Source organism: Phaenicophaeus curvirostris, chromosome 1, assembly GCF_032191515.1.
Source record: "Phaenicophaeus curvirostris isolate KB17595 chromosome 1, BPBGC_Pcur_1.0, whole genome shotgun sequence".
Lineage (NCBI taxonomy): Eukaryota > Metazoa > Chordata > Aves > Cuculiformes > Cuculidae > Phaenicophaeus > Phaenicophaeus curvirostris.
The window spans coordinates 147674380-147689877 of NC_091392.1; the positions used below are offsets into that span (position 1 = coordinate 147674380).

Below are 15498 nucleotides of genomic sequence, written 5' to 3' on the forward strand. Positions count from 1 at the left end.
AGGATCTGGGAAGCTTTCCTGAACCCACTCACTCCTGTTAATAAACATACTCTGTTTATGTGCCAGGTGCTGATAGCAGAGGTCTGGAGTGTGGACTCTGTGAGGAGAAGCCAAGAAAGTGGTGCCTCAGGAAGAACTTCAAGAGCGCAGCAGTGTGAAAAAACCCTGAGAAATAACCTCGTGAAGATCCAGATCAAAGAAAGAGGGGGGTGAAGGGCTCTAGGTGCTGGTACAGGCTGCCCCTGCAGCCTGTGGAGTCTGTGACTGTAATTGATAAATCATCTCCCTGTCTTTACCTCAACTCATGAGCTTTCCCATCTTATTCTCTTCCCCTCCTCCCGTTAAGGAATACGAAAGCATCTGGTTGGGCAACTGGCAGCCAGCCAAGGTCAACTCACCATGATAAAATAGGCACAGAAAGAAAATCCCCAGAACGCTTCACGTGAAAAAGTAAATGAGGATTTCAAGCTGTGGGGAAAACTCATCTTTAAAATGATGAGCCAAGGGAAAATTTGGAAAATGCAAGCTTTCTTCTGGCTAAAGTTATAAAACATCGTCTGTTCTTTTCAAGCATACCTCCCAAGCAAAAATAAAACTGTATTACTTCATACATCTAAGCTCAGTTATTAATCCTTTTAAATGCCTTGTCCAAAGACCGAAGCTATCTCTCCAAATTTTTCCTTACATTTTTCATTACTCATCCTGTCATGCTGCATAAAGCAATAGCAATGATGTTCCTATCACAAAAATCACCCCCCCCTCCATTTCATATGGCATCAGCTAAGTAAAGTCTCTAAGATACACATCTATCACAAATTTCAGGTCCATTAATTTAAATCATGCACGTAGACAAGTACTTAATGTTATTTCTGCAGTGATTTCATGTTTCTTGCTTTATTTCCTTTCATTACCTTCCCTCTTTGATCTCCTCCATCTCTTTCATTCCCCTAGCAGGTCAGGTTGCCAAGTGAAAATTCCTCAGTGCAAGACAGTTATGATCCTCCTCCTCACTCCTCTAAACAACCCTTGCTTTGTTTTGTTTTCCAGGCATTAATTTGCTGTTATAAAGACCATGAAAAGACCCTTTCAATACAGTATATCAGCTATTAAATAGATTATCTATGAAAGGTAAAAAAAAAGGAATTAAAGCCATTTTCCTCCTTACTCTCGTAGCCCGCATATTAGATGAAATGTAACACTTCATAGGGTAGGGGAAAAAAAATCATAGTTTAATTACAACAATGTAGCATAAACACTTTAGTAGTCCATACCAGGATATTACTGTGATGTCTAAACTAAACTCAAGTTCTCCACAGATACCGTAAACAGACACTCTAAAATTCCCTAAATGATTGGCATTAAGAAGGTTTATACAAAGGCGGTCAGTTGTTTAATCTTTAAGATGCCATGACACGGTGAGACAAACACACATACATCAGTAAGTACAGAGAAATGTTATGCTACATTTTGGACAGTTTAGAACTGAAAGTGCTTCACATCTATAGGATAAGAAATGGCTTCAACTCCTCATCCCTAAATGATGAGAGCAAAGAAATAACCCTTTAATAGGTTAAATAAACAGTGCCCCATTTATCCATGCTTATATAAAGTTTCCAACAACTCAGAAGATCCATGGTGAAATTTACAATCTATATACAGTATAACAAATTGTCAAAGAAAGAAGTTCAGATTCTCCTTGGTTCCCAAAAGCCTGAAGCTCGCTCTCTGCACTTGAGACAAAAGCTACCTACAATATTAGGTTCTTTTTCCTTTTTTTTTTTAAATTATTTTGTAATTTTATTTTAAATTGTAAAAATTAGTCATCCCAATCCACCTTGAATAAAATCAGTCCCTAAGTCCTGGTCCTATTTAACAACTGCTTCACCCCAGTGTTTAAGGCATGTTCATTAGATGTCAGTGTAGGGGTACTGTCAGAAATTATAATCATCACAGGTACTAAGAGTCAGCAAATTTACATAGCAACGTCACTCTTTACAATATAATGGAAAACAAGTTGTTATGATGTAAGTTGTTCCTGAGTTAAAGTTTCCTAAATACTGCTAAGATTCATGTTTTCCTTTTATACTTCTTCCTCTGGAATGTCCTTTCATGTATGTTCAACTGAAAATTAAATTTCACTCTGAAAATAGCCTGAATGTCAGAAAGTAAAAATGTTAGCAAGATTCTAATTATCAACATTCCCAAAGCTAAATTTAGCCAAGATTCTACAAATTTGCAGGGATTAGTATCACTTAGCTTTTAGTAAGAGTATTTTCTAATTATGAAGATAATTATAAATGTCAGTCCACATTTTTGTGCAACCACAAACAGGTAAGGATTTTGGTATCAAGAATTATCATAAAGTTCTGTGAATATATGCGGCTGATACTGTAGACACTTCAAGTTTTCTTATCCAGTCTATTCCTTTAGAATCAAAGGAAGACATTTTTAAATTGTGGGAATTAAAATGCCTTCAAATATATTCAGCTTTTTAAATCGGACAACTAATTGTCTATTCAGATTCTTAAGCATCCATTCCCACAGAATTGTTTCTCAAGTATGTAATCATTGACATTCTTTCCTATTTAAAAAAAGCTGTTCTTGACTGAGACAAGTAGACAGCTTTAAAAATACATTTTTCATTAGATTAAAAATGTGCATGACACTTTTCCACCCAAATTATCCCGGCTCCAACTCATTAAAGTTCATATAAACATTTGCCCAAAGATTTGCATTAAATTTAACAGGAGTTAAAGGGCACTAGAAAAATCAGGAGGACAAAAGGTGTGACTAAGGTCTGTGCTCTACCTGCACTTCTGACTGTCAACTGAAGAAACCCCTCTAACAAAACTGCATCATCTAGAGTTTGATCCAAAGTTTGCTGAAATCAAGGAAACATTTACAATAAGCTTTAATGGGCTTAGTATTTTAAATGCTCCAACTGAAGCTCACCATTTGCAGTGATGCAGCGTCTCCTATTTTAAATACAATGAAGAATTGCAGCAATGTCGATTATCAGACTAGGGAATAAATGTTCATTTATGTATGTTCAAATTGTCAGCAGTGCAAATTATGACTTACAGTATGATTTAAAAAGATCTTATTTCCAGATGTGCTTCCATTTAAGTCCTAGTAGGACAGAAATCATCAAAACACTACGAAAACAGGGTGGGAAAGGAGCAACTCTCCTTCCACAGTCTGGGAATTCCATAGAGTCTTACATAGTGGTATAAAAACAAAGCTCTGAATGATGTCTGGCCTCGCCTGTGTGTCTTAAGCACAGAGGTTAGCTAAAATTTGTTGTGACCATAAAATATAAATAGCAACAATTTATTCAGAAAATTCTGGATTAGATTGATTTTTTTTTTTCTTTTTGCTGTAACAAACCGTATGATCTATTAAATTATTAGCCAGCTGTATGTTCAAGCACAACAATAGAAAATGTAGTACACAGACACCTACAAATCACAGCCATAAAAAGCAGGCAAGTACATCAGTCTTTTGGTGGCCAAAGCACAACAGATTAGTCTGCCAAACAAGTGTACGTGAAGGTAGATCATGGGCATTAGTTTTGTTAAAAATTGTTTCTACCATCAATAAACAGTTTCTGCATTTTAATACTGTTCTTAAAGAATTGTAAACTGTTTAAAAATGTATGCACAGACATAAATAACAGTAAAGGCTTTAAATACAGTGGTCAATAGGAAAAATAGGTTTTTAAATTTGCATGTGTGATGAGTGGGTAATTTGGAACAAATCCATAATTAGCCACAAAACTCCAACCTTTCTTAGGTAAGACAGTACTGCCGTCATTTCTAACACTTGTGACCATTAGAATAACAAGAGAAAAAAAATAACATATCAGCCCTGATACATCAATCACATATGCATTCAAAATTACAGATATTTACAAGAAAAATATATATTTAATTAAAAAGCCACTGAAAAACATGGACTTTTAGTCAGGTGCTGCACTTTCTGCAAAATGAGGTAATTTAGATGCAAACAAATTAAGTTTAGTAGAGTTCAGGATCCACAGTCTCCACACTTAAAGTATAGATTGCTTCAGTAAATGGCTTGACTGTTTCTATGTGTTCAGAGTAAGAAATCAGTAGATCCAGTTAAATCCTGTTTTGTAGTGCTCTTGATGCAACACTGACTAATGTCAGAAGGCTTCCCAGCTCAGTTTTACAACTGGTCTTTCAATAGAAAGAAAAAAAAAAAAGAAAAAAAAATAATTATAAGTTGGTTTCATCCCAAGATGGATCATTCATGTTCTTTAGAACTTTTCTAACAAGCTTCTCCAAGTCCTTGCGAGCTCTCTGCTCTTCTTCTAACGATTTCTTCATTTTTTTGTTATCCTGTTTAATAGAAGACAGAAATATCAGCATTTTGGTTTTGTTGTATTTTTTTTTAAATAGATCTTTTCTGACTACATATACATGGTCAACTACAAATTCTGAAGGCTCTTCTCAGTAAGATTGCTATTAGCTGTTAAAAAGCAAAGCCTTCTATTAAAATCACACAAGTTACACATGGTTACTTCACACAGTGCCACAAAAGCCACCAAATGGAAACTCAGCTATTTCCCATTCATACTTAGGGATCCTTTATAATACAACTGCTAGTAACAATCTTGAATTCTTATGCTCAAATCTGATCAGTGAAAAGTAGAATATAGTTGTTGTTAACAGAAAACTGAGCAATGAGTAGAAGAAATATCCTAAGAGCCTCTTGAGATTTTAAGTAGTTTCATAATCTCAGAAAAGCTTATTAAAACCTGATGCAAATTAAATAGCTTCATTAGGAAAGTAAATAGTTCAGAGAACTATCTCAAAAACCATTATGTTCTCTGCAAAGTGTTTTGTGACTAAATTTTAAGCCAGACTATCAACAGCCTAAGAGGAGTCTGAATTTCAAGGAACAGCACCAATCTGCATGTGTATTAACGAGAGATTCAGTTCTCAATATTTAATGTCATGAGGTAATATTAGAAACACCACAAACAACAGGACCATAAGGATGCCAACTACCAACCACATTAATGCTTACACTATTGAACCCTATACAGGACAAGGTGATGCTGGCTACAGTGGGGAAGTAACCAGAAGATAACATTATATTAAGGCCCCAAGACAACAAGTCTACAGGTGTTTAACAAACACAGATCTGCAATCCAGGGGTCCCACTGGACTCCCTTTGGCTGTGATTTACAGACATTTCTAGAAACAGAATGGGAACAATAGGTGTCCCCTCCTTAACTCCATTCCCTTTTCAAGTCTGTTGAGAAACTAAGAAATTTCACAGAATCACACAGAATCACACAGAATAACCAGGTTGGAAGAGACCCACCGGATCATCGAGTCCAACCGTTCCTATCAAACACTAAACCATATCCCTCAGCACCTCATCCACCCGTGCCTTAAACACCTCCAGGGAAGGTGACTCAACCACCTCCCTGGGCAGCCTGTGCCAGTGCCCAATGACCCTTTCTGTAAAGAATTTTTTCCTAACGTCCAGCCTAAACCTCCCCTGGCGGAGCTTGAGGCCATTCCCTCTTGTCCTGTCCCCTGTCACTTGGGAGAAGAGCCCAGCACCCTCCTCTCTACAACCTCCTTTCAGGTAGTTGTAGAGAGCAATGAGGTCACCCCTCAGCCTCCTCTTCTCCAGGCTAAACAACCCCAGCTCGTTCGTTCTTTTTTTTTTTTTTTTTTTGCAGGTACAGGCTTGATTTCTTTTCCTTTTCATTCATTTACTGCCAGTTCAGGGCTGTAGTATTCAAGTGTAGTTCCTGTGGAGCAACAGCTATGAATAACCCGTGGAAGCTGCAATCAGGAGGGATCCCACTTTGCTGGGTAACTCTCTCCAACCAGCAGTCTGGGATCTACACCAACCAGTGCAATACATACTCCCAGAGAGCCTTTATCCATAAAAGCCTTGTTCACTTGGGACCTTTCCGCCTCAGGGATTATTTCTGCCACTTCTCTAGCTGACAACATTACAGCACTAGACCAATAAATGCCTCTAAGATGAGGTTCCAAATATACAAGAAAACAAACTCAGGCTTTAACAGGCCTTGGCTTTGGATGATGTAAGATTCACAGGAGTGAGAGAAAGATTATTTCTTTGGAAAGGCATCGGAAAAGAGAGCAGCTCAGGAGAAAATGACTTTTTGTTTAGGGTCACACAGGCATCTGCAGGGTCTCAGTGAAGCAGCACATTCATCCTTTGTAGAAAAGCAGCCAGACTGCAAAAATATTCATGGGTTATTATTGCTGCTTGTACTACATGAATTATATTTTTAAAAAAGATGGTTAAATTTGCATCAAGCCTGGGATAAAAGTTCTTTATATGTGGGAAACAGCAGAATTTAGGTCATCAACTGTCCTATTTCAAGGAACGTATATGACATCCTTAGAAGTACAAGGCATGCTTACAGAAGGGCGAAGAATTAGGATTCACGTTTATAGTCCAAAGCCTACAGTAATTTGAATACAAATCCATTTTACATTAACACAGGAGATTTTATCCGACTTCCTGAGTCAGAACTGTTATGGTCAGTTAGCAAATTCACACACTGGAGAGAGAATAATTCAATGCTTTTTTGCCCACAAGTTAAGCAATGAATATGTGCAGCAGCATTAACTTGGTTTTAACAGGCTGTGTCCTGACAAGGAAAAGATATTTTAACACCTCATTTTGCACACTTCCTACAATCATCTGCAACTTCCATACCAACAACTCAGGCGAGATGCTGCACAAGTCCTCCATGTGACAGAACAGTACCCTAAGCTAACCTGAAGCCTTCATCTAAAAAGGCCACGTGGTAGACACTGAAAAGGACTTTCATCTCTGGAAATAAGAGAACTGATTCAACAAGAGGGGTTCGGGTTTCTGAAACACTGTTAACAAAGACCTAAATATATCCAGACATTTGTATCACTAAAGTTGTAAATTCAAGAGCAATTACTACTACACAGTCTCTGTAAGCATATTTTGCTTAGGAAGTCACCTCAGAGACAGGATACTTAACACTGTTCTCACAGGTTAGTGCTCCAAGTACTGAGAACCACAAAAGAGGGTACTTTTTGTCAAATTGGTTTTTTACTTTTAAAAGTGAATCTAGTCCAAAATTCCAAGTTCATTCCTGTCAAAGTTAATCAACTTACAAGCCGCATTTATTTTTACCATAAGTCTTCCATCTTTCCATTCTCCATGTTGCTGTAATTGTAGCAAGTTACTAACCTGTCTTAACTCCTGTACTTCATCCTTTAATGCATATACTGTGTCAACAAGACTTCTAAAATGAAAAAAAGAAGGTAATCTGTAACAAGTTTTCAGAAATACTTGTCTAAATCTATAATTAGACAAAACAAATGAAAAAACATTTAAGAAACCCAAAACCCACAGCTAACAACTCATTTCAAACCTGTTTGAAAAAAAAAAATATAATTATCAAAAAATCAATCTCTTATCCTGGTTTTTTCTCAATAATGCAAGGACCTGTTACCAGCTTGTGTGACAGGACACACCTCTCAAACTCATATGGACCTATACTGTTTTCTATATTACAGATTTCTGTAACAGAACATTTCCTTTCCAACGTACATTTTACTAAAAAAATAGAATGACACCAAACACCAACTAGGAAGGTGGCACCAAGTTAATATCCTGCAGCACTTGGATAAATTATTTACAAGGGAAACAAATCAGATATTGGCCCAGAAGGAATAAGCTGCATAATATAAACAAAGAAACCATACTACAAGCATTTAAATGAAGGCCAACTGCACTTAAAAGGACTGGCAGACTACTCCAAACAGCTCTGTTCCCTACCACAAATATACCATGCACACACAACTATAATGGGAAACGGGAAGAGGAGGATGAGTGCTAAGTTTACTGGTTTAATCCACCATTCATTAAATGTTCTCTTACTTCTCTTCTATAACAGTCTGACCATTACTTTTAGTTTCTTCTACAATAATTTTTTCTTCTTCCGGAAGCAGAACTTGAGGAGCCGATTCTTTACGGGAACCTGTGGTGAAAATAAATTACAAAATGAGCAACTCGCCAACACTGCTGGAGCATTTTAAAGATCGTTACTTCATTCATTGCATTATATACCTGCATGACCAGGTGTATCACTTCCATTTCCCCCTTCCCTCCACACACAAGTTACTGGCATATTTTTTATATTTGAAACCCGAGCCTTACAACAACCAAAAATTGTCTGATAGTCCTAGGCTGCTGCTGACGCTCCTGTGCCATCGATGGGGATGCTACATCATTTATGAGCAGCTCGCATTCAAATATCAGTAGAAGCTATACAAATTCACTATAGCTGACTTTGAGATAGATTTGTTTAAGTAACAGTGACGTAAGCCTCAAGGACAGATTCTGATCTCACACTGATACGAATTCAAGAAATAATTCCACTCTAAACTCACTGCACTATCAGTAGGGGCAGAATAGTGGTTTTAAATGATACAGTGATGGAAGAAAAAGAAAAAAGTTAAAACTCCATTCCCTCGAAACACTATAAACAACTCATTTGTGTGTGCACACATATACATACACTGACAGATTATCTTTTAGTCTTATAAGAAATTCCTACCAAATAAAATACATACTTTGTATTAAATATGTTTTAAAAAGCACTTACTGGTTAGACAATAAAAGCTCAAAACATTTCAACTTCTTCAAAGCATTTCTCATGATCATTACAATTTGTAGGTAAAGCTTATACATAGATTCTATAAATGTAGCTCTGAATAGAAAAATTTACAGTTCAGATTTGCATCCATTCACTCAAAGTATGAATTCTAGAAATGTTACTTAATTAGGCTGCAACAAACTACAGGCATTTTTTAAAGAAGGTCTGTAAATTACTGTCTAAGCATTTGTTCAGAATTCAAACGCAGCAAATAAGGCATTAAAGTTCTTGGATATTTTAATCAAGATATCACTTTTAACAAACAAGGTACATTCAACAACCGGTTAGCTGTAATGAACTTTAAGTAATCAGGAATATCTTAAGTCTAGTACAGTTTGAACTTATAACTAGGTACTACAGGGTGCATGCCTGTCAGAAGAAATCAGCTCTTGCTGAACAGCTGCTTTGGGATAACAATGCTTTTCTTCTACAGATTATGAGTTTTATCATGAACTAAACAAAAAAAACGAAGAAATTAAGTTCATTGAAAAATACATAATTCCCTAACAGCTGCAGTCTTGAGTTCTGAACAACGAGCTTGTAGGGACCATAGCTTAACACGTACTGCAAAACTATTTAAACTATTTCAGCCAACAATGACAAATGTCCTTTAATGGTGAAAATAGTTTCCTTAAGATGACAATAAAGATCTAATATATCACTACGTGATGGTCAAAATTTTACAGAATAAAGATAACTGCAGATTTGAGAACAGAATCTTGTCCTTGAAAACTGTAAGTTCTTAATCTTAAGCATGAAAAAACCTTTTAAGGGTTAATACCCTTCCAGTCCCACTTAATTTCCATGGAAGGAACAACCTATAAAACAAGCATAACCAAACTCTGTATGGAGCTCAAGGACATTTTCCTGTTTGTGCTGTCAATCTTTTATTGTAAAAAGTCATCTTATGTTTATTTCAGTTAATCAGTTACTGCTCTGCTTTATTAGCCCAGGAGGTAACACAGAACAGCAAGCTAAATGTTATTTTATGTATTAGTTGACAACAGATGCTATCAGACCACTACATTCTAGGTCTCTGTAGCAATGTGGAGCACCTCAGCCCAGCACATGCTGAGTGAGACAGTGACCAAAGGAAGAGAACTGCCATCTGTTTCTCATCCATGACTCCCTGTAACCAAAAGGAGCAGTGCATTACATTTGTTTCTGTATAGAGCTGCATCCAATTGTCTTTGCCTGGTCAGAGTAACACAGGTCCTTGCAAAAAATAACATGGAGTAGACAGCTTAAAAAAATAGGTCCCAGCTGCAAGGTTATATATACACACGCATGTGAAACAGATGTCTACACCAGCATATCTTTATGTATGCACAGCATAGCACAGTAAGCACCCAATACTACTGAGACACAGAATGCAGTTTCATTAAAAACAAAACGTTCACCAACATTATACACACAAGGAGACCACAAAGTACACATACACGCTTAGATGATGCAAAACTGTTGCTGTGAACACTGACCTCCTTGTGCCACAAAATATTAACTTCTGTGGAATTAAAGACACCACAAGTTTCACCCTCACCTTCATTGCTTCGATACCCACAGTCATGCAACTTTTTTATTTCTATCTCAGAACTCTCGCTGCTTTTTACTTCATCTTGGTTTGCTTTTTCTGATTTTTTTGGGTGGTTTGTTGGTTATGGATCTTTCTCCTAAACCCTACAAGCGCTTGCTTATGGAAGGTAAAAACACACAGTCCATCTATCCTGCAGCAAAGGACCCTGCCACCAAACGAGTATGGGCACAGTAGTGAGTATGGGAACTTGACACATCAAGTTCCAAAGATAAAACAAAGCTACTCCACTGTCCTGCTTTTCTTCTTTAAGACACGTTTTCTGGCTGTTATGTGTCCAGCATGGACTTCAAGCAGAGCCACCTCATTGCTGGCACTCAGCAATATTCCCTAATTGCAACTTGTGCCTCCACCAGATTTCCTATGGCTTTTCTCTACGTAACCATTTCTCTTCAGAAAAGTTTACAAGCTACAGCTTTAGGACATGAAGAGAGGGCTGCGTTACAGCACAATGGGATTCTCATGCAGAGTTGTACTAAAAAGATAGTCTATAAGTTGCTGCAACTTAAGATAATCCTCGGCACCTCTTTTGAGAGGTGTTACAAGTTTTCATGAAGTAGTGCAGGAGACCAAAAGTCACTTTAATTTACCATATCTGCTTTTCTTCAAACCTAAATGTGCAAGTTTCATGCTAAATTTAATTAAGAGACACTACTCAATCACCTTCCAAATACTCCAGAAGACAATGTTTAAATAAACCTCCCAACAACTCTAGCCCTAAATCACCTTGAGATAGTACAGCCAAAAATACTAATTTTTTTAAAAAGGTGGTGGATGACAACACCCATCCAAAGCTTTAGAAAACAGGGTTTCATTTTGTTTTCTTTTCCTTTTTTTTTTCTCTAGGGTACTAAGTAAATTAAGGTGGATGGGAGAAGAAAGGATGTTTTGCAAACCCCAACAATTACTTCAAGATCAGCTAACAAATGTTAGGGCCGATTAAGATACCATAGCTTTCCAATGGGGAATGCCTAGATCTAGGGTCTTAGAAGACCAACCCTACTGTTTAGAAGTTTGTTGCATATTTAAGACAAAACAACTACTATGATCAAGCTTCAACTAAGTTCATCTGTTAAACTCCAACGTAACGGTACCTATTCAGTATCAGTATCTCCCAGCTCTAGGGTGGAAAATAGAGAATGACAACGCTTTTTGCCAATATCATACCTTAAATTATGGGCTTAGCAAATCTAGCCTCCAGAGTAAAGCAGGCTAAATAACATAGTCCACTCAGCATTCAGACCAGAGCCAGAGACCCTAGCAATACCTACTACGTAATATACAAGAACAGTCCTGTGGGTAACGGCTCCTTGCTTTTTTTCCATGTGTGATGCCCTTCCCAGCCTAATCAATCGCCCAGATCAGCAAACAGTCCAAAGCATTTGTGGAAAAAAAGGAAAGGTGAAACCTGTTTGGATATTTATGTGGCTGAAAGACTTCATGAGAGATACCCGTCTGAAACCAGTACAATATCACTCCTGGCCCCAGAGTAAGGTCTTAACACCAACGCAGGAAGAAACTCGAGTGCAGGCTGAAAGACACAGAGGTTCTCAGCAATGTCTGTTGGCAAGCATAAACGCACATCCCCAGATTTTTATTCACTACCCTCCAAGGGAGCATGACATCTTAAAAATTGGTTGATACGGCACCATGCTGGTTCCTGACAGAAACCAGGCTTCATAAGGAGCTGTACTGATAATTGGTCTGGTCCTTTGTTCTGAATATTTTAGCAGACACATGAAGAGAATCCAGAACTTTTGTGCAGATCGTATGACATCAGACAGGAGGAAAGGAAGAGAGGGAGGATGAAATTTGGACTCCTTCTCACTTTAACCAGATATTAAGTCGTCACCTGTGTTCAAAGACCTTGTCTGTCCAGGAACCATTTAAGCCAGCAATAAAATGGAAGTGGATATTCATACCACGTATTTAATGTGGTGAACCTCAGGGCCTCAGTTAAAAGCCAACTCTCCACAGTTAATCAAGAATGGGGTCCCTTCCTCCATCTGCCCACTTGGAGGAGAAAGCTCAACCTAGGTACTTTCACAGTGACACTCTATAAAGGGTTTGCCTTCTTCCAGAGACTATAAAGGTCTTAATTTACCCAATACATGTTAGACCCATAGTGATGGCAGTTAATTTTAACAAATGCATGACATAATTTCAGGCCATCAGCCATAATTCTGTTCCACATCTTAAGTACTGCTATTTCCTTCACTTTTTCATACCTTTATTGTGATTAGGAGAGGTAATGAGGGAAACAAAGCACAATAAAGGTAGAAAAATTAGAAACAGTACTTGAAAAATGTGATGGTATATTTACACCAACTTGACTAGGCTCTCATCATAAGCTAATAAGCTCTTCAAAATTATTTGCTTGAGTTTCAAGGACAGCAGTCTGACTCGCCACTGAAAACCAAATATGTACATACACGACTCTTTAGATCTACCATTAGTCACCATATGTACAGATGTGTAAATACATCTCCTGGAAAAGCAAATGTTAGACAAAAAAAAATTACTTGTCATTTAAAACATTCAGCGTTTCATTGTCATAGTTACACTGAAGATGTTAAAGTAGATGTGCAGACCTCTCAAATTAACCTTCTCTTTCTCAATGAATCTTTGATGAGATTCTAAAAATCGTGCTCCCACACTCTGAGTGTGTGTTGAGATTAAAGCACTGAAAAGAAAAATCCTTCATGCTACAGATCTACCAAAGTCAAAAGGGAGCTCTTTAATATCTTCTACAGATAACAACTAATCAGAACTGAAACATCAGGCCAAACCAAGTTCATTGTATAAAAAACACCAAGTTTCTTTGTAGATTCTTGGGAGTAACAAGAAACTTTTTGGCACGAAGCTGTGGGTTGGTGTTGTTTGGGTTTTTTTCTAACTAATAATGAAACACAAATAAGAAAAATCCCTACATGATCCAGATGACAGATCTATGCAGTTTACAGCAAAATGTTTTGACAAGTAAAATGAAAATAATTAGTGGACTGAAACATTATGGAAGTGCTGGTTATAGAAAAACAAAATGAAGAATTTGAAAGAGACACCATCTGAAGAAGAGGAATATTTCTAAAACAACATTTAGAAAGAGCTATCCCACTAAACTTCTTGTACTTCACTAAACAACACAAAAACTTCCAACCAGAGGGCTATAGGGCTAAAACTAGAATTGCTACAATCATAGGAAAACAAATGTTATGACCTTTTAGTAGAAACAGGCAATTATGCCATTTATTCTAATGTGAACATTTTAGTATGTATATTAGATTATAATTTTATTTAAATTCACTCAAACACGAGCATCTTTTAAGTAGAAACACTAAAAGACAACTCTAGTTTTAACGAGAAAAAAACTTGAAAATATGTAAGGTTATAGAAACCGATAACATATTCACAAAATCTCTCTCTGATAACAGGCCCAGCACAAGTAAGTTTTATATTGTTCCAGTAATTCAGCCCATGCTTTCATGAAGAATACACCAATTCAAAAAATGAAGAAGTCAAATCAATTAAGGGGAGAGGGAGGCAACAGAAGAACATACTATAGACAGCAACATCTCTGAATAGTTACGTTTTTAAGAAAAGAGGAGACAGAAGGATACATACTTCACATTACACTGAATTTCCTGTAGTTGTCAACTACATTAAACAAAGATTACAGACTTCTGTCAAAAAAGCTTTCACTTCAGTGTTTGATTCCTCTGGGAAGAAGGGAAGGAGAGAAAGGAGGCATGGGGAGAAGAGGGAATTAAGTGTTAACTTAGAAGTTATGCTGTCCTTTCCCCCTGTGTAATAATTAAATATTAAAGTCACAGTCTAGCAAATGCAAAATTTATTTCAACTGTACATAACAGATGTCCTTTTTATATAAAACAAAACACTTGATATATGTAACCACAAACAATATGCATACTGTACAGTACAATGCAACATTCAGATATACATCCATATTGTATTTTCAAAAGGCAGTCACCTACTAAAGATGGCTTCTCCCATTCACAAATGAAATGCACAATATATATTATTTCTTTCCTATGTTTTACGTCACTATATACACATTACTGTGTTTTGGCAAGATTATGCAAAACACCCAATTAAAATTGGTTGGTTTCAATTTATGGCAAATACCAATTTATGGAAACACTGCATAAGCCATGTGAAGAGGGGCTGACAATGGCTTGAACCTACCTTCTAATTCAGATGCTCCATCCTTCCAGTGTAACTGTACACATAATTTACAGAATTGCATAAACATAAGGTACTGTTATTATCATGACTAAAGTTCCACAAAAATAGAAACACTGAACCTTTGGACTGAATACCACCATTTCCACATTTGCTTCTTTTTTTTTTTTTCTTTCTTTTCTTTAAGCATGTTGCATTAATAGTCCCGATCAGTTCACAGTAGTTTATGGTTTGTAACACTGAAGACATGGAATGATTTTAAATGTGCGGTGATGTTAATATGAGAGATCACAATTGTGATAATAGTTAATGACTTAAATGCTACAATAATTAATGGTGGTAAACTGTCAAAACTTTGGTGCATAGAAAGTCAATAAAATCTTCAGATCTGGATAACAAAACATTGTGTGATAAGGAAAGTTCAAGTGCAACAACTGTATTCCAAACTCATATTTACACTATATAACATGAAACAGACATAAAGGAATTATCATTTATCCAATGCAGAAAACATTATTCAACTAGAACACCACGACTTAAGAAACAAGAAAAAAAAAGAAAAAACAAAACAATCCATACTTTCCATATATGTTTAAAAAAAAAAACCCAAAAACTGAAATGTAGAGGGGAGTGAAGTGCATTACAAATGTGTTGTGGAATGGTATGGAGCACACGTACTTATCTCATTTCTCTAGGCAACACTCCCCCACTTTGAGAAAGTTCAACATACACAAGTTCCTGGTCATTACGTTAATACATGACTAGTAGTAAAATGTACTCCTGAAAAACCTCCTGGGTAAGCACTGTTGCTTTTGTTAGTCACATTTCTGAATGTCAACAACAGCGAGAGAGGATAAAGCAGGTGATTAAACAAGACTGAATGCAAGTCTGCAGATGTGAACCGCTCTGAAATAGCTTCTCCATACTGATCACCTTCTGGAATCATGCACATCTAGCAATTACTGACTTTCTGATCATGTAACCTGCAGAA

The 15498-nt window shown here is 36.8% G+C and overlaps 1 protein-coding gene across 5 annotated transcripts in view; it reads right to left on the reverse strand.

Annotated features, from left to right (window-relative positions):
- Positions 1-1367: 1367 nt before the first annotated feature.
- The window catches only part of ARHGEF7 (Rho guanine nucleotide exchange factor 7), a 131464-nt gene continuing 117333 nt past the window's right edge, over positions 1368-15498 (reverse strand). For 4 of the 5 annotated variants that reach the window (XM_069878394.1, XM_069878402.1, XM_069878426.1 and 1 more), the window contains 3 exons: positions 7939-8038; positions 7246-7300; positions 1368-4361 (listed from right to left, as the gene is read on the reverse strand). In XM_069878394.1, coding sequence (XP_069734495.1) covers positions 4239-4361; positions 7246-7300; positions 7939-8038 — 278 coding nt within the window. In that variant the 3' untranslated portion in view covers positions 1368-4238. Of the gene's footprint in view, positions 4362-7245; positions 7301-7938; positions 8039-14137; positions 15491-15498 lie in introns of those variants that run through there. The other variant, XM_069878418.1, reaches the window with a different exon arrangement.